The sequence below is a fragment of the Panthera onca genome, chromosome B3, assembly GCF_046562875.1.
Source record: "Panthera onca isolate mPanOnc1 chromosome B3, mPanOnc1 haplotype 2, whole genome shotgun sequence".
NCBI classification, from domain to species: domain Eukaryota; kingdom Metazoa; phylum Chordata; class Mammalia; order Carnivora; family Felidae; genus Panthera; species Panthera onca.
Window position 1 is genome coordinate 134,321,280 of NC_138344.1, and position 17,940 is coordinate 134,339,219.

Genomic DNA, 17,940 nt, shown 5'->3' on the forward strand with positions numbered 1-17,940 from the left:
AATAACAGGATTAGGGATTTGAAGCAGGAGAATTCATAATGGAATGATTAGATCTGAAATCATGAAAACAATCATCGTAGTAAGTGTTACTAGCCCTCACCACACGCCAGCCTCCACGCTAGACCATTTATATGCATATCTCATTTAATTCTCACAAATATCCTACCGAAGTTGGTACTGTCATCCCCTGTTTACAGATGGAAAAACTGAGGTTCAGAGAGGCTCTGCTGCTTGCTCACTGTCCCAGCCAACGACCGGGAAAGACCCGAAGCGAGAAGGGACAGCCTGAGTCAGGGGAACAAACTTGCTGAAGCCTGCTTCACAAGGACGGCTGAGCAAACCCAACTGTGGAGCCCCTGCCTCAATCCTGGTCCCCCTTCCTCCCGGGCCAGCCTAATGCCAGTGCCCTCAGCAGCTGAAGAACCGAGTGGCCTGTGCTTCCTGCATTTTCCTTCTGGTCTGATCCCTGAGGACTTGGTTTCATGTTACAGCCCTACATAAAAGCCTATATAAAAAAGAGGAAGAATGGGGCACCTGGGTGGCTCAGTCGGTTAAACGTCCGACTTGATTTTGACTCAGGTCACAATCTCACGGTTCGTGAATTGGAGCCCCGTGTCGGGTTCCATGCTGACAGTATAGGGCCTGCTTGGGATTCTCTCTCTCCCTCTTGTTCTGCCCCTCCCCTGTTCATGCTCTCCCTCTCTCTCTCAAAATAAATAAATAAACATTAAAAAAAAATAGGAAGAAAAGCCTGCAGGAGCCCCTGCATTGGGAGCTAAGTGAAGTTTCTGTGTGCTCTTGTCCTTGTCTTATCTGCTGGTAATAAACGTCATGTTGGAATGACTTCTCATTGTTTTGTTTCACAGTTTAAATAACTAGGTTTATTCGCTGGCATCTCGAAGCAGAATCTGACTGAAGTCTCATAAGGGGCCGAACTGGGCCAAGTCCCGAAAAGTCTGCAAGGTAGATATGTACAAAGCTCAGTTTTAGGTCACTTTAAAGGTTTTCAGGAATTAGGCTCTTTAAAGAATTCAGACTCTATGAATCTTCCTATAGGTTATCATCTCAAGACCCTAGAATCTTTCCTGGTTAACACGGACCATGTGATACTCTGTGCAGACACAGGACAAGGTATTTTTGTATGTTCTCTGCAAGTTAGACCTTGTTATGCCCATTTTACAGATGAGGAAACTGAGACCCAAGTCTCACAGCCAGGAAGCAGCCAAACTAGGGTGGGAATCAAGGCCTATCTGATGTCCAAGTTCCAGCCCTGTCCATTCCAGAATGCACAGCCTTCCCATCTCTGCCTTCTCTTACACATCTCAGAGACCTATCACAGGACGCCTAGTATTTCAGCCACTTCTTTTGCGTCTAATCTCCCTTCCTTGACGGTAAGCCCTGGAGACAGCCCCAGGGCCGTGCCCAGACACCCTGTCCCCTTGGTGCCCAGACCAGAGCCTGGCACCAATAGATGCTCTGTTTACACTGGTTACATTCAACACTGGCTGAATAAAAACTGGCTGGCTTTCAAGAGAAAGCCTCAGGCTAGCACCATCCATCTTCCAGAAGGATCCATATGTGTCCCTACCTGCCTGCTCGTGCGCTTTGATCAATGAGAAATCCCCGGGGCCAGGAGGGAGAATAAAGGCATTGCTCCTAATTTCACAAATGACCAGAAGATCTCCTGCAGTCCCTGGGGTAGCACGGCTCCAGGAAAAGGCTGCTAGCTCAGTCGCAGAACATTTCGTGAGCATGGTGAAGTCACTGACGAAGTCCCTAAATTTGCCACTAAGCCAAGTTAACTGGCAAAGCCAGAACCAAGAATGTCCACCCAGAGAGGTGACAAGTCGAGCCCCAGTGGGGACACATAAACAAGTGACATCCACATTCAGGGACCTTGGTCAAAGGTCTGAGGCAGTGCACTATGATAGGAAGGTTGCTGAGTCGGGGTTCAAATCCTGGGTGCTCCGGCTCCGCAGCCCAGCTCCCCTCTTCCTACGGCCTCGGAAGCCACGCTGTCAACCCCATCCCAGTCTGCTTCTACGAGGTCCTTTGGCCAGCTCAGAACCCTTGCTAGTGTTTGATTTTACCTCTTGTCTGCGTCTGGGGTGCACCCAGGTAGGTACAACTTCCCCGCAGCAGCACGGGGTCTCCTGGCCGACTAACCATGTCCATGTGGCTCTCCATCGCTAGAGAAGCAGGCCACAGATCTCCCAAGGGTCCAGGATCTGGAGGACACATCCTAACCAGCCATGAGTCCCACCACCCTCGTGGAGGTGGCTCCAGGGCCGAGCACCCCCAAGCCAAGATGCCAGCTTTCTGGATGACACAAAAAACTTTCTTGTCACATGGGCTGCAATTCATGGGTCACCGTTCAGTCTACAAGTGTCCCGGGTGATCCAAATTCACAGCTAGGGGTTGGGGGACTCAAATCTGCGGCCAAAGTTTGTTCCAGAAGAAGCAGGGTCTAGTCACCTCCAAAGAAGAACCCAAAAGAGAGAAGTCAAGAAGGAAACTCAAGGGCACAGGAGACCTGTACACTGAGCCTGGCCCTGTCTGGCCTGCAGAAACAGGTCACAGTCCAATCTGGGCACAAAGGAGGAACCCGCTTCTTTGAAAATGGGTCCAAAACTCAGGAAAAGGGAAGCCATGGTGAAACTGTCCACTTGTTCTTTAAGCAGATTGTCTTATAGTTTATGAGGAGCAACCAGGGCATAAAGGGGACAAAAGATCAGAGTGTTGCCTATAAAGCGGTTTGCCAAAAAAATTTAATTTGAACCGGATCAGGTCTGCAGATCTATTAACAGTTTACAGAAAAATAGAACGGATGAAGGAACATGTTATAAAAACGTGGTGAGCCAAATGTCAAATGTAAGGAATTCTACAGGACAAACCACCTCTTCAACTAAGCAGCAAGACAAACAAAAAAGATTAAGAGATATTACCCACCAAATGCAATTTGTAGACCTTACTTGCATCTGATTCAAACAAACCAACAGAAAAGAAGACATTTATGCCACGGCCCAGGAAATCTGACCACCTGGATATTTAATGATAAACAGGAATTAAAGTTGATTTTTGTAGGTTTGATAATGGCCTTGTGGCTATTTTTTTTAAGAATCTTTGTCTCAAGGGGTGCCTACGTGGCTCAGCCAGTTGAGCATCCAACTCTTGACTTCGGCTCAGGGCAGGATCTCACGGTCATGAGACAGAGCCCCGTGTGGGGCTCTACGCTGAGTGTGGAGCCTGCTTGGGATTCTCTCTCTCTCCCTCTCTTTCTGCCCTTCCCCTCCCCTCCCTCTCTCTCTCGCTCTCAAAATAAATAAGTAAATGTTAAAAAAAGTAAAAATAAAGAATCTTTATCTCTTAGAGATACATTCTGAAGTATTTAAGGGTGGAGTTATACGATGCCTGACATTTGCTTTAATTAATCCACTGGGGGAGAATAAACACCAGCAAGGCTGGTCTGTGCTGAGAATTACAGCAACTGAGTGATAAGTAGGTAAGTGTTCATTATGTTCTCTGTGCTTTTGTCTAGGTTCAGGATTTTATAAGACAAAACTTCTAATTACAGAAAAAAAAAAGGCAAGAGAAAGCCCTCATGTTTAATCAGGGCTCCAACACAGACTCTCTGGGAGGCTTTAAACAACCTTAACCTTGCTGAGCCTCATCCAGAGCCTGAATGGCTTCAAATCCTGGCTCATCCCCGTTTGCCTTGACCCGATTTCCTAACCTGTCTGTGCTCCGGGCCCTTACCAGTATGACAGGAATGATGACAGTCCTACCACGCAGGGTGGAGGTGAGGAGTAAACGTGTTAATTCACATGTAAATATTCACAGTGCATGCAGCACGGTGGAAGCGTTTGCTGTTACTACTGATGCTACCGGTGATCACTCTTATTATTTTCATCTCGATGGGGAAGAGGAGACTCTTTTGGAGAGGCTGTCCTCCCTCCTAGGACACCAAAGGCCAGAAGTGTTTCCCTGCTCTTCCTGATCACGCTTCCTCCACAAGCTCAGACCTACGTTCTCCTCTTCTAGGAGGTGAGAATTGTGTCCTCACTTCCTCCACTTTTACTGACAATGTCCCCTCTTGGTGCGTCTCCCCTTGGCCCGTTTTCAAGCCCACCTCTCGCATTCTTGTTCCTGGAGGGTACAGTGGGCGGAAGCAGCCTCCCTTCCCCACCCCTTCTCTCGCCCTCTCCCCTGGGACGCCACCTCTTACAATGCCCAGAAGGACCTCTGTAGATCAGGAAACGGTGGGGTGGAGGGAGGGGAAGTTAGAAAGAACTCAGAACTTATGAATGCATAAATGCTGAACTTTTTGGAAATGGATGGGCCCAGTGCCAGTCCTCGCCAGGGCTCCTTGATTCTATTCTTTTTACAAAAGGGCCATTATGAAGGCTCTGCATCTCCCGTGTGACAGGTTGGGAACCATAAAACTGCATGACGTCACAGGGGCCGGCGATGAATAGGTTTCCCAGCCATGTCCTTATTCTCAAGGGCACTGGGATCCTGGAAAGAAGTCTGTGGGAGGGAGGGGGCCACTTCAGGGGGCCGTGCACCAGTCCCAGCTGCTCCACAGAGGGGCCTCCACGGCCCCCCGCCCCCCTGCCCCAGACGTCAGGCAGAGCACCCTATATCCCAGCCACCCGAGGCCGCCTCCCGAAATCCTGGAGCACCCTGGTGGATTACTGTGCCCCCGTCCTCACTACAAGTCAAAGCCAGGCACTTGACGCATCGGGCCCCACAGGACATCCTGGAAGAGGAGCACCACCCCCCAACCTCTCCTTCCGCACATTTCCTTTTGGAACCACTTCTTTTCTACCAGACAAGAGAGTTCGTGTGGCCAAGTTAGGAAAGTGTATGCTGGCAGTCAGGCCAGTGGACTCCCAGCCTACCTGTGTCATTACTAACTTGTTGGAGTCCCTGTTCCCTTTCCTGTAAGACGAGGAGGCTGCAGTTAATTGTTGAAGTCCTTTCCAGTTACAACGGTTCTGCTTGTTTTAAGGAAGTGCGTGCCACTCCCTCCACCAAACCGTGCCCGTGGCTCGACTGGGACCCATACTCTCTGCCTTTGCTCACTCATCTGTATTCAGAGTGACCATCAACCAGCTCTCCCCTCCCTCTCCCCCATCTCTCTCTCTCTTTCCTTCCCTCCCTCTCTCTTTCTCTGACACACACACACACACACACACACACACACACGTCCCTTGAGACCAGTAAGAATGGAGAAGTCTGGGTCCAGGTGTATCCAATTTCCCCTTGCAGCTCTGAAGACACTCATTTGCATACTATTTCCATGCATCCAGATGGACATGGACGCTCATTTCCATGAACGTATAGAAGACGTTACAAATAACCAGCACAACTTCTCTGACAGCTCAATACTTCCGAGCCCTGAAATGGGACCAATAAAAGTCTCACTAGGTACACCAGTGGTCTCCTGAGGCTTTGGGGTATAGGAAGAAAGTAATAGAACTTCAATGCACACTTATTTTTATCACATCCTCTAAAACGTTCTGTTTTAATGTATGCTTTATACTCTTCAAACCATATTAGTATACTAGGATATGTAATACGTATATCATGGGGCTCCAGGCTCAAAAAGATCTTATATATGGGGTCCGTGATCAGAAAAGGCTGGAGCCATCATCCCTCTAGACCATCTGCCAAAGCTGGAAGCAGTTACAAAGGTTTTGGTCCAACCAGCAAAGCTACCAAGGGAGGATCCAGGTAACCCTCCACCAAGACCACACTGGCCAACAGACACCAAAGAGGGCATGGGTCCAACCACCTGCCAACCCCCTTGGGGCCTCCTGGCATATGGTGTTGCCTTCCCCGCAGAGGTCTACTCTTGCTGTGAGTTCCCATAACTGAGGCTCATTTTAGCCAAAAGAACATTGGCGCCCACCCAAGGAACCCACTCTCTTTCCAGAACAGTTGGCCATGGCCTTCGAGACTTCTTTTATTTCAAGAGCATACATTCCATTCAAGGGTGAGGGGTGTTTGAAGAGAAAGTGATGGTCTTTCTAGATCTTCTCTCTGGGATTCACTGAATTAGACCAGATGCATTTACTATTGGACAGAGAAAACATAAGCTTGGTCTTTAGATAGATGATAGACGAAAATAAAGAAAAAACAAATTGGCTTTCTGGAGAACTGTCACGTGACTAGGGTTGGGAGGGTTCCCAGAGACACAGGCCGCTAAGAGTGAAGGAACTTTGTAGAAGGTAAGTCATTGTTTGATGGGTTAGGACTTCATCGTTGCCGGATTAGGACTTCACCGGAGCACGGGGCACAGGGAGCCTGAGATGCTGGGATACTCACCCACACACTGGTTGCTTTCATCCATCTGGTATCCAAAGCGGCATATGAGAGGCCTCGAAATCGTGGGGTAGTTTGGAGCTGATAGCGGTGGGGCCGCTGCTGGGTACGGACCTGAGTAGGGGTTCGAGTAGGGGTTCGAGTAGGGCCCTCGGTACACTGGGTTTGTTCGGGGGATGCATAAATACCCGCCATTTTGGTTAACACACATCATGTCTCCTCGGCAGGCCTCAGGGATGGTCCGGCATTCATCAATGTCTGGAAGGGCCACAGAAGAGGATGAGAGTTAGTGGCTCCCTGGCCACACCGTGCATGGTGCACATTGAAGCAAAGGACCCCAAAACACTCTTTACCCCAGCACCTGCTCCCAAACAGTGAGGGCAGACCGTGGCTCATCACCGCAGGCATTCCCAAATGTTGGCTACATTGATCAAGTTGGCCAGTGTCACCCAGAGACCACATCACAAGCTGGACCACATCCACAAAACCCAAGCAAACACTATCAATTAACATAAATAGAAGGTGACAGTAGCCATGAATATATAACCACTAAAATAAAGAGTGTTTTATCTGTGAGTGTACCATCTAAAACCATCTCTGGTGCTCCCATGTGCCCATAGGATGCTCGGGAAACACCGCGATGGACCTAATCATTGTTCCCACTTCAACTCCAAATGACAGCTGGGCAGGGGAGAGAGTCCCTCGCATCAAGGAAGACAAGGCTTGGCTGAGAGCTAGTCGCTTGTTAAGAAAGTGGAGGCTTACTTGGAAGTCAGCTCACACTGGGCCACCAGACGGGCCCGTTTCCAGCCCAGGCTGGTGTTCCGCCCAGAGCAGGAGGTAGGTTCCCTAGAAAATCAGCCACGCTAGGCTGGCGCGGGGAACGCCTGGCCTCTGGCTCCAGCACGAGCAGCCCACTGCCTGAGCCCGCATGCTGGGCCCTCTCACCATCCTTGAGGTCGTTCCATGGGGGAACAGAGGCTGGGAGAAAGACGCCTGGGTCCCAACGGCTCACCCCAGCCGGCTCACCCGAGAAATGCACCCCAACTCTCACCTCAGGAAAGGGTAATGTGGAGGCTCAGCTGCCCCATTCTCTAGCTGTAGGCCTGAGACCCTCCGTAAGTCTGAAGGGACAGAAAAAAATGGCCGCTGCCCCCTCTCACCCCTTGGCCCATCCTTGTCCCCCAGCACCTGGACTCAAAGTGCAAGCCTGGATTTTCCAGGGTCCTCACCACTCGTCATTTTGTGGAACCATCTATCGCCCCTCCGGTTCTCAGCTGATGTGAGCTCAGGGAAGACAAATGATCTGGCTTCAATCAAATGTAATTAAAAAGCTAAATTCATCCCGGAGGTGGGGACAGGTGGGGCTGCCTTATCTTTTGACATATGCTATGCTCCACCCACAACAAACTATGCTATACTCAACGTCCTTTCCACCCCCTGGTCTTTGCTTATGCCGTTCCTTCACCTGGAATGCGGTTTCTCGGGCTCCTGTTCGTCCGTCAGTGCCCAATTCAAGTGTGGCCTCCGTGAAGGCTTTCTTTACTGACCCCTGACATAAGACCTCACTCCCTCCCCTACTTTTGCAGGGCCCATTGCTGTCACCTTAACTTTGCAATGGCTTTATTCCACCATGTACAGAGTTCACTCCCGTCTGGGTCTGCCTCTCCCACTAGATGACGTACTAGGAGGATAGCCCCCGAATGTCAATCCTAATCCTCGGAACCTGTGACCGTATCAGGTTACCTGGCAAAGGAGAATGAGGCAGCAGGTGGAATTAAAGCTGCTAACCAGCGGGGCTGACCTTCAGACGGAGGGATTACGTGGGTGAGCTCAGTGTAATCACCTAAGTCCTTAAAAGCGGAAGAAGAGGAGGCAAGAAGGGTTGATGATGTGGAGATGTGACGATGGGAAAAGAAGAGATCCCAGAGCCCGTGAGGGACTTAACTCACGGTGGTGACTCTGAAGATGGGTGAGGGGACCATGAGGCTGGGACTGAGGAGGCCTCTTGAAACCAGGAAAGGTCCTCTGCTGACGGCCAGCAAGGACACGGGGGCTTCAGTCCCACAACCACCAGAAGCTTAATTCTGTGGGGCTGTAAACTGGTGCGGCCACTACACAAAACAGCATGGAAGCTCCTCAGAAAATTAAAAACAGGGGCACCTGGGTGGCTCGGTCGGTTACGCGCCCGACTTCAGCTCAGGTCATGAACGCACAGTTTGTGGGTTCGAGCTCCACGTGGGGCTCTGTGCTGACAAGTCAGAGCTTGGAGCCAGCTTTCGATTCTGTCTCTCCCTGTCTCCCTGCCCTTCCCCCACTTGCAATCTGCCTCTCTGTCTCTCAAAACTAAATAAACATTTACAAAAATATTGTAAAAAATTAAAACACAGGGGAGCCTGGGTGGCTCGGTCGGTTGGGCATCCGACTCTTGATTTCGGCTCAGGTCATGATCTCACAGTTCATGGGGTTGAGCCCCATGTCAAAGGATTCTGCTTGGGATCTTCTCTCTCCCTCTCTCTCTCTCTCTCTGCCCCTCTCCCCCGCTTGTGCGCTCTCTCTCTCAAAATAAATAAATAAACATTATAAAAATTAGCAACAGAACTACGATATGACCCAGCAATCCAAATTCTGGGTATTTATCCAAAGGAAATGAAAACAGAATCTCAAAGAGATGTCTGCACTCCTGTGCTCACCGCAGCGCTATTCACAACAGCCAAGGCCTGGAAACGAGCTAAGTGTCTGTCAGCAATGAATGGACAAAGATGGGTTTATAAACAGATACATAGCTTCACACACACACACACACACACACACACACATTTATACACACACTCAATGGAATATTATTCAGCCATGAGAAAGAAGGAGATCATGCCATTTCCGGCAACATGGATGGCCCTGGAGAGCGCTATGCTAAGTGAGACTAAGTCAGACAGAGAAAGACAAACACTGCATGATCTCACTTACATGTGGAATCAAACAGAGCTAAACCCATAAAAGTAGTGAGTGGAATGGGGGCTGACGAGGGCTGGGGGCTGGAGAAGGCCGGGAAAGGGACAAACCTGCCGGTAGAAGATGGGTAAGTGCCCCCGTACAGTCACGTGCAGCACTGGGAGGACAGTGGACAGTACTGAACTGCATGCCTGAAAACTGCCAAGAGAGCAGATCTTAAATGTTCTCATCATAAGAAAAGAAACGTCATTACGTGCTGTGACGGAGGCGTTAGCAAATGCTGCGGTGGTGATCATATTGTGATACAGAAGCACATCAAATCAAGTTGTGCACCTTAAACTCATACAACGTTAGGTGTCAACCGTATCTCAATTAAAAAAAAAGGGAACTGGGGCGCCTGGGTGGCTCAGTCACTTAAGCATCCGGCTTCGGCTCAGGTCATGATCTCGCGGTCTGTGAGTTCGAGCCCCGCGTCGGGCTCTATGCTGACAGCTCAGAGTCTGAAGCCTGCTTTGGATTCTGTGTCTCCCTCTCTCTCTCTGCCCCTCCCCCACTCATTCTCTCTCTCTCTCTCTCTCTCTCTCTCTCTCTCTCTCAGAGATAAACATTAAAAAAATCAAAAAGAAGAAAGAAACTGAATTCTGCCAACAACACACATGAGCAAAGGCAAGGATTCTCCCCTAGAGCTTCCAGAAAGGGGAAAACCTTTCCTGGCCCCTCGATGTTGGCAGGATCTACCAAGTGCTACCCCTGTAGCACTTCTGACCTACAAATAATATAGATAACGATCTACGGATGAGCTGTAAGATCACTTTCTGTCGTTCAAGCCACTCTATTTGTAGCAATCTGTTACGGCAGCCACAGCGGACGAATACAGATGGGGAGCCCCTCGGGGACGTGGCCCAGTTCTCGCTCATCTTCGCCCCCCACAGGCCTCAGCCCCGGGCTGGGCACACAGAAAAGGATGGATAAAAGGGCATTATTGACTTCAAGCATTCTGTGGCCCTGTTTTCTTCCATAATCCAGGCCAATACAGATTTGATAACATCAAGCAACAGCTGGGTAGGAAACAACCCGGCAATCAGTCTGTCCCTGAACGCCCCACCCGGCACAGGATCCTCAGTGGCCTCATACCTAAACACTGTCCTGACGAGCGGTCCAGATCGAAACCGTTAGTGCATTGTTGCTGCAGGAAAGGAGAGAGGAGAAAGAGGTAAGGCCAATTTCTTGGCTGTTTTTTTTTTTAACTATAAAAGTATTACAAGGACATCACAGAAAGTTCAGGAAATGAAGTAAAGAAAAAAAAGCATCCATAATACCAACACCTGTATTATAATACCTATTTGTCCGCTCTTCTTTGGAGTATTTTCTTATAATCATTTTACACTTAGCATTCCCCTTTAACCGCCACTCCCCCACCCCAACACACACACGCCATTGCCTCAAAAGTCCCAATTTTAGCAGATCTGGGACCATTTCCTGCCCTAGTTATGAAGATCAGTGATAATCACACCTAATCTGCCTGATGATGAGCCACATTCCGTGTTTGCATCTTTCTGGGAATGGATAGGACTGCTTTTAAGGGCAATCACTCTCTTCCTCTGGATGCCATCCGACCTCCTCTCCTCCAGGCCCACTGTGGGTGCCCTGCCCCCTGTGAGATGCCCTAACCTAATCCTCTAACCTAAAAGCTACACAGTGAGGCAGTTTTCTACGAAAACTAGAATTGGGGAAATCTCTCCACTTCAATCTCAGCAAGACAATTACACAAAGATGCTTCTAGAAATAGACAGATCTCAACAGTCCCCACAGGCTGCGGTTTTCACGGGCAACTTGAGTTACAACTTTATGAACTTCGGAAAGTGTCACGGGGGCCGACAGTAGGCCTCTGGGGAAGACCCTGGAGACAGACATTTTATAGGAGTACAGGGAAAAGGAATGTTTCCGACTACAGGAACCCCGTCCCTGGCCGTCCCTGAGCTTTCAGGGGTTTGGCTTCTCTGAGCTCTGGGCTGGTTTGTGGAGATGAGGGATTTGGCTGGCATTCATGGGAGTGGGCTCAGGAGTGTTAGGTCCCTGGGGCAAAAGAAAAGGAGCAAATGAGCCAGGAGGCTGTGCCGTCCAGCTTGGGAAACCAGGGAACCCAAATCCAGCCCTGGATCATCAACTAAGCACCAGTGGGGGGTTCGATTCCGCCAGCCTGCCTGGCTTCAACTTCCTACTCCAGCTGCTACTCACCATACAACTTTCGATGCCTCCACATCCTCACCTTTAAATTGGGGGCAACAGCACTCACTTCGGGGTGGTTGTAACAACCGGAGGTGTTGATGTATGCCAGGTGCCCAAAGCCCAGTAAACACAGTACTGGGACCATCACCCTCCCCGGGCCTGAATGTCACCACCTGTCACCATGAGGCTGGGTCAGAGGACTCCAAGGTCCTCCCAAGATCTAAGTCTCTGTGACTCTTCCTTAGATCCTTTCCATCCCCAATAGCCTGAATCCATTTCGAAATTCTTAACAGGAAGGGAAAGAACATTCCCCCACCTGCCTGTGGGCCCTCAGCCCTGCTCAGTGAGGCCTTGAGCCAGAGACAAAGAGGCTGCTCTGGGTTTTCAGGAAGGATGTGCCCACATTCTCAAAGGCTGACACAAATGTGGCTTAATAAAGTCTGGGCGCTACAGGCCTCCGGGGCCTGACTCCGCCACCCTCCACGCTCCCGCCAGGGGGCTCCGCCCAGAGGTGGGTCCTCTGCCCACCTCCTCCAGCCAGAAATGGGTCTGTGGAGACACAGAGACTCACGTGGGTACCACCGCCCTCAAGGACTACAGCACCTTTGACTTTTCAACATTTACCATAAATCGAGACCCAAGGGACACAAGTAAGGCAGCAGATCCGATCAGAAGAAGTCCTGGATTGGGAATCAGGACACTGAGGTCCCAGCCCTGCCATCTATAAAGTACGACCTGGGGCAAGCGTCAACTTCTCTGAGCCCGGCTTTGATCTCTGTACCACCCAGAGCTGGGCTTGGGTGAACTGCAAAGCCCCTCCCAGCCCCACAATCCTAGGATTCTGAAATGCGTGGCTGGACACCCTCACCCTGATTTTTAGCACGCTTCTAGATAATACACAAAATAAAAATCATACCTGTGCATTCCCGGGACTCGGAAGACAGAGAGCCAGAATGGTAACGGTGAGTATCCTGCAGAGCAAAAAGCCGGTATGTCAATGCCCAAGAAACTTCCAGAATCAAGGTCTGGGGATAAACATGGGTCTCATGTTGCCCGTGCATTTGCAATGGTGACTCCACCGGGTGCTTATATACGGTGCTCCAGAGGTCAAAGTGGACTCCAGATGCCCCCAAGCACCCCAGACAGAACCATCCTTCTTCTACTGGCTTCATATGTTGGGATAATGTGTTAGGTAACTTTTTTTTTTTTTTTTTTTTTTTTAGTAAAAGGTTTCGCTGCTTCAAAGACAAAACTCTAAAACCCACCGCTGTGGCACACACTAAGTCCTGACCAGCGGCTTGGTCTTCACTTCTGACACAAGGAGATCTGCCTGAGTTTTGAACACCTTTATTCTTTTTTTTTTTTTTTAAATTTTTTTTTTTTCAACGTTTTTTATTTTATTTTTGGGACAGAGAGAGACAGAGCATGAACGGGGGAGGGGCAGAGAGAGAGGGAGACACAGAATCGGAAACAGGCTCCAGGCTCCGAGCCATCAGCCCAGAGCCTGACGCGGGGCTCGAACTCACGGACCGCGAGATCGTGACCTGGCTGAAGTCGGACGCTTAACCGACTGCGCCACCCAGGCGCCCCTTGAACACCTTTATTCTGAAATGGTTACAGAGAGAACAAGCCTCAAAGGATGCAAGGAAACTGCAAATGTGAAGCACCTGAGTTTCTATGGAAGAGAGGTGTCTCTGGAAAGTCGCCTAATCCCAGGGCATGTGTCCCACAGGCCCCGATGGCGAAGGGGGACTGGGGCACCTGGGCAGCTGGGAGAAGAATGAACACAGAGGCAACGCTTGGGAGGAGGAGTCTGGAAGCCCCGGGTCAGGCTGGCTCTCCATTCACAAACCAGCAAACCTCTCTGAGCTTGCGAGTTCTACCCTTCACCACCCACAAGCTTCTATCCAATAAAATCATGGTCACCAATATGCCTTCAAAACACAAAATAGTGGGGCGCCCGGGGGGCTCAGTCAGTGAAGCGTCCGACTTCGGCTCACGTCATGATCTCACGGTTTGTGAGTTCGAGCCCCGCATCGGGCTCTCTGCTGTCAGCGCAGAGCCTGCTTGGGATTCTCTGTCTCCCTCTCTCTCTGCCCCCCCCCCAAAAACCAACAAACATTTAAAACATATACAAAATAGATACCAGCTCACATCCATCAGGACAGCTGTAATCGAAAGAGCAGAAAACGTGTGTTAGCAAGGACGTGAAGAAACTGGGGCCCTTGGGCACTGTTGGTGGGGAGGTGATGCAATCTGTAGCCGAGGGAGCAGCGCCCCAGAATATTAGAAATGGATTCACCATATGATCCAGCAACTCCACTCCTGGGGAAACACCCAAAAGAAGTGAAAGTAGGGACCTGAAGAGATATATGTACACTCATGTTCATAGCAGGTAATTCACGACAGCCCAAAGGGGAAAACAACCCACGAGTCCGTCGACAGATGAATGAATAAACAACATGCGCATCGGGATATTATCTGGATAAATATCCAGAAGGAAGCACACTGAAATATTATCCAGCCTTTAAAAGGAAGGAAATTCTCACACCTGCTGCCACATGGATAAACCTCGAGGACGGTATACTAAGTGAAATAAGCCAGTCACAAAAGGATAAATTCGGTATGATTCCATTTTGACGTAGAACAGTCAAAATCCTAGAGACAGGGGCACCTGGGTGGCTCAGTCGGCTAAGCATCTGACTTCAGTTCAGGTCACGATCTCACAGTTTGTGAGTTCTAGCCCCCCATCGGGCTCGGTGCTGTCAGCTCGGAGCCTGGAGCCTGCGTCAGATTCTGTATGTCTCTCCTCTCTCCCTCTCTTAAAAATAATAAATAAACATTAAAAAAAACTTAAAAATCACATAAACAAGGAGCAGAATGGCGGGTGCCAGGGGCTGAGGAGAAGGAACGGGGAGGTAGCGTTTCTTGAGGACAGAGTTTCAGTGTTGCAAGATGAAAAGGGTTCTAGAGATTGACTGCACAACATGAAATGTACTTAACGCTACTGAATGTATGCTTAAAAATGGTTACAATGGCTTTTTAAAAAATCTGTGTATGTGAAGAGCTTTATTTATTGCTATTAGTGCTATTAGCGTTTCGTTCAATAGTGATTTCTCTGGGCAACCACCACTTGCCAACACAGACCCTAGACGGAAGAGCTCCCAAAACTATGACTCAGTTGCTGCCGTGGGGAGCTGGTTTTAGGGCCACTCGATAACGTCTCTATGCTTTGTATAGAGGGACACTGGGAGAAACACCCGGCGAGCACCATGACAGCCAGGCTCGAAGCAGAGACAGGAAGGTCAGAGAAGGCTTCCTGGAGGAGGTGATCTTGAAGACCTGCTCCTATCCATAGACACCTCCTCTTTAAAATCGCTCCCTTCATGAAAAGAATGTTCGATACATTACAAAGCTCACTCAACCCATGACACAAGGCCCATCCCAATCGGCAACACTGGGTACTTGCAGGGCCCCAGGATTGAGGTGACACCCAGAGGGAACAGAACCCTGATGTGGTGCTAGAAGACGCAGGCCCGCTTCCTTCCTCTGGTCCCTGATCCAAAGAATAAAGACCCCGAGAGTCCACACGCTTTCATTTCGTGTAAGTGCCTGTGTGAGCCAGGTTCTAGAACGCCGGAGACAGCTCTGACCTTATAAAGTGCAGAGCCAAATCCGAGGGTTTTTTGATATTTGCGACGGCCAGATTTATATCTGGAAGGAATGAAAGAACAATAACAGATTTATTTTCCAAGCTGTATATTATGAATTTCAATGTTTTCCTGTTTCTTCACATGAAGTTTCCTTTCGCTTGGTTATAAAACCCTGTCTCGTTTATGTTGGAGACAGAACAGCCTGACTGAATGCAGTGGGCTCCAAGAGCGAGTGGAAAAGCCACGCTAACCCCATTTCTCCCCCTACTCCCGCCTGCCTGTTCCCTTTGGCCGGAGGGCAGCTCTGGGACAGGGCTCCTCTGAGAGGTCCAGCCTGCAGCCCAGCCTCCTGGGAGAGCCACAGCCAGGTCCTGAGGGCCAAGTCAGTTCCAGGCTGATCGAGAGGGTTTTCCGAAAATGAAAGAACCCACGCCCTTCTGCTCCCACGGTCTCTCAAATAGTTACACCTTGTCACGAAGAACTCCAGAACACCCGAAAAACTATAGGAGTTCTAGGGGAGCCTCTGATGTTCCCAACTGGTCCCCGGAACTTTCAACATCAGGTGGGTCCACCCATTTTGTGCACCAGCCTAAACTTCAAGGAAAGCCAGAGAGACCAGCGGTATCTCAGGGCTGTCTGTCACAGAAGTGCTGGTGGCCAGGACAGGCATCACACACACACACACACACACACACACACACACACACACACACAGAGTTCATGTGTCTAAAGCAAGCCACATTTTCAAGAGTTCCATAGATAAAAGACTGTGCAGATATAATCTAAAGTTCTTCAAGGCTGAAGGCTTACTTGACTGGAATTGCAATTTCCTTAAAGAACAGCAAAACATTTGCTTACATGTATTTCTGTCTGTAGTCCCCGCTTCTCATTGGCTTGAAACTTCTGGGTCGCATGCCCTTTGTGAATCCCACACAGACATAGAGCAAACCCAAGTTGGGGATGTCCAGCGAGCCCGGCCGCTTGTCCAACAGCCAACGCAACAAAGTAATTGCTAGTAATTGCTAGCGAACTAGCAATTGGCCCCCCAACTTCAGAAACAGATATATATCCTAAAACGGCTGCCCGTTGGGAAAAGAAAGGAGAGTCGGGCTCCGAGGGTTCTGCAGCTCTCTCCGGGACGCGGACTTCTGAAACCGTGTTATAAAATACCCACTCCCGAAAGAAGGCTTCAAGATGGAAATTACAAAGGCGCAGCTTTTTATAATTAACAATATCATTGCATCACTAGCTAATGCCTTTTCCAACATCCTGACACAGCCTGAATCCCAGCCATAGCCATTTTCCACCCCTCGGGTTTTTCAGTAAGCTTTCCAGACCCTGGAGGAAAAAGTCCTGAGCGGGAAGGGGGGGACCTACCTTTTTAATCCTGGCATGTCCAAGATGCGGGAGCGGGAGCGGCAAAGGGGAAACGAGAAAGCTGGCAGCGCGGGACCTCGGAGCCGGCCCTGAACTTCAGCTCCCTCTGGGCCCGAGCGAGCGTGGGGCTGGCCGGTGTGTTTATTCCAGGGGGACGAGCCAGTCGTGGGGAGGACGAGGGGAGAGCCTGGGTGCTCCGAGCCACTGGAGAGCCCACAGAGAAAGCACCTGGTTTTGCTTAGCCCTTTTCAGTAATTCAGCATTAAACCAATTGGAGGAGGAATTTTAAAAATGAACACTTCATTTTCTAAGTATGTTAAACAATGCAAATGGGGCCTCAGTCTGGACACAGCTGGTTCAGATTACAGCGCTCACCAACTGGCTAGACTCCTCACAACAATCTTGGGGCGTCTGCCAGGACCCAGCGCTGGGAGGAGAGTCCCGTCCCGCGCCCCGCCGGAGCAGCCGCACTCGGGCTCCCCGCATCTCTACCGGAGGCGATTGGCGGGCAAGTGCGGGGGGGGGGGGGGGGTTGCTGGGAGGGCCTGTTGACCCTTTACTTCCCACCCCGCGAGGACGTCCCTGCCCGGCTGGGCCGGTCAGGCCGAGGCGGTGGCGGGTGGCGGGTGGGGGTGGGGGGCTGGGGGCGGTGGCCTGGGGACGCCCCTCCTCCGGGAGACGGATGCCTTGAACTCACGACAAGCACAGCGACGGGGACCAGAATCTTATCAAGCATTGGGAAGCCAGACCCAGGGAAGCGGAGGCCTGGGGGCAGCGACAGGAGACTCACGGTTTTCCAGAAGAAGGGGTGGAGAGCACGACGGGGTGGGGAAGAAGAGGAGGATGGGATCTGGCCGATGCTAATGGGAGACAAGGAGCTTGTGCAATGCAAACCTTCGCGAGGACGCTCGCGCCGCCCCGCCCTCACCCCCTGATTCTGGAGGGGCATGTTCTGACTTCAGTGAAAGTGTCCAGAGACCGTGCACCTTACACGTCCTCAGTGTGACATCTCAATCCAGCTGGGGGTTTTTTTAATTAAAAAAAAAAAAAAATCCTCGACTCGAAAATGATTTGAACGAGTGAAACAGAGATTTGAGAAGACAAAAAAGGACAGTCAGGGAAAGCAGAATGATGGATAAGAACAAGAGGCATGATGTTAAGTGTTTTACATTCGTTGTGTCAGTGGTTGCAAACTATTCCTTCCTTTCTTTCTGTTTTTAAGCATTGGAATCCTTCTGTGGAATGAAGTCTTATCAAAGACACTAGTCTATGAAAGAGGATGGTTGGATCGGCAGTAGTCCAGATTGCTCCTCTCCTCCCTGCATCTCCCCATGGGCCCCTCAACAAAGCCCTACTTACAGCTGGGAAGGCACTGATGAAGTCCTTTCCCCTCACCTTAACT

General features: G+C 50.2%; 1 protein-coding gene across 3 annotated transcripts in view; it reads right to left on the bottom strand.

Annotated features, from left to right (window-relative positions):
* FBLN5 (fibulin 5) overlaps positions 1 to 17,446 on the bottom strand; it is an 80,440-nt gene extending 62,994 nt beyond the window's left edge. Inside the window, exons 1-5 of one of the 3 annotated variants that reach the window (XM_060620581.3) lie at positions 17,329 to 17,446; positions 16,539 to 16,742; positions 12,425 to 12,479; positions 10,414 to 10,465; positions 6,331 to 6,585 (exon numbers count right to left, since the gene is read on the bottom strand). In XM_060620581.3, the coding sequence (XP_060476564.3) occupies positions 6,331 to 6,585; positions 10,414 to 10,465; positions 12,425 to 12,479; positions 16,539 to 16,555 (379 nt within the window). In that variant the 5' untranslated portion in view covers positions 16,556 to 16,742; positions 17,329 to 17,446. Of the gene's footprint in view, positions 1 to 6,330; positions 6,586 to 10,413; positions 10,466 to 12,424; positions 12,480 to 16,019; positions 16,275 to 16,538; positions 16,743 to 17,235 lie in introns of those variants that run through there. The other 2 variants (XM_078447897.2, XM_060620580.3) reach the window with 2 other exon arrangements.
* Positions 17,447 to 17,940: the final 494 nt, after the last annotated feature.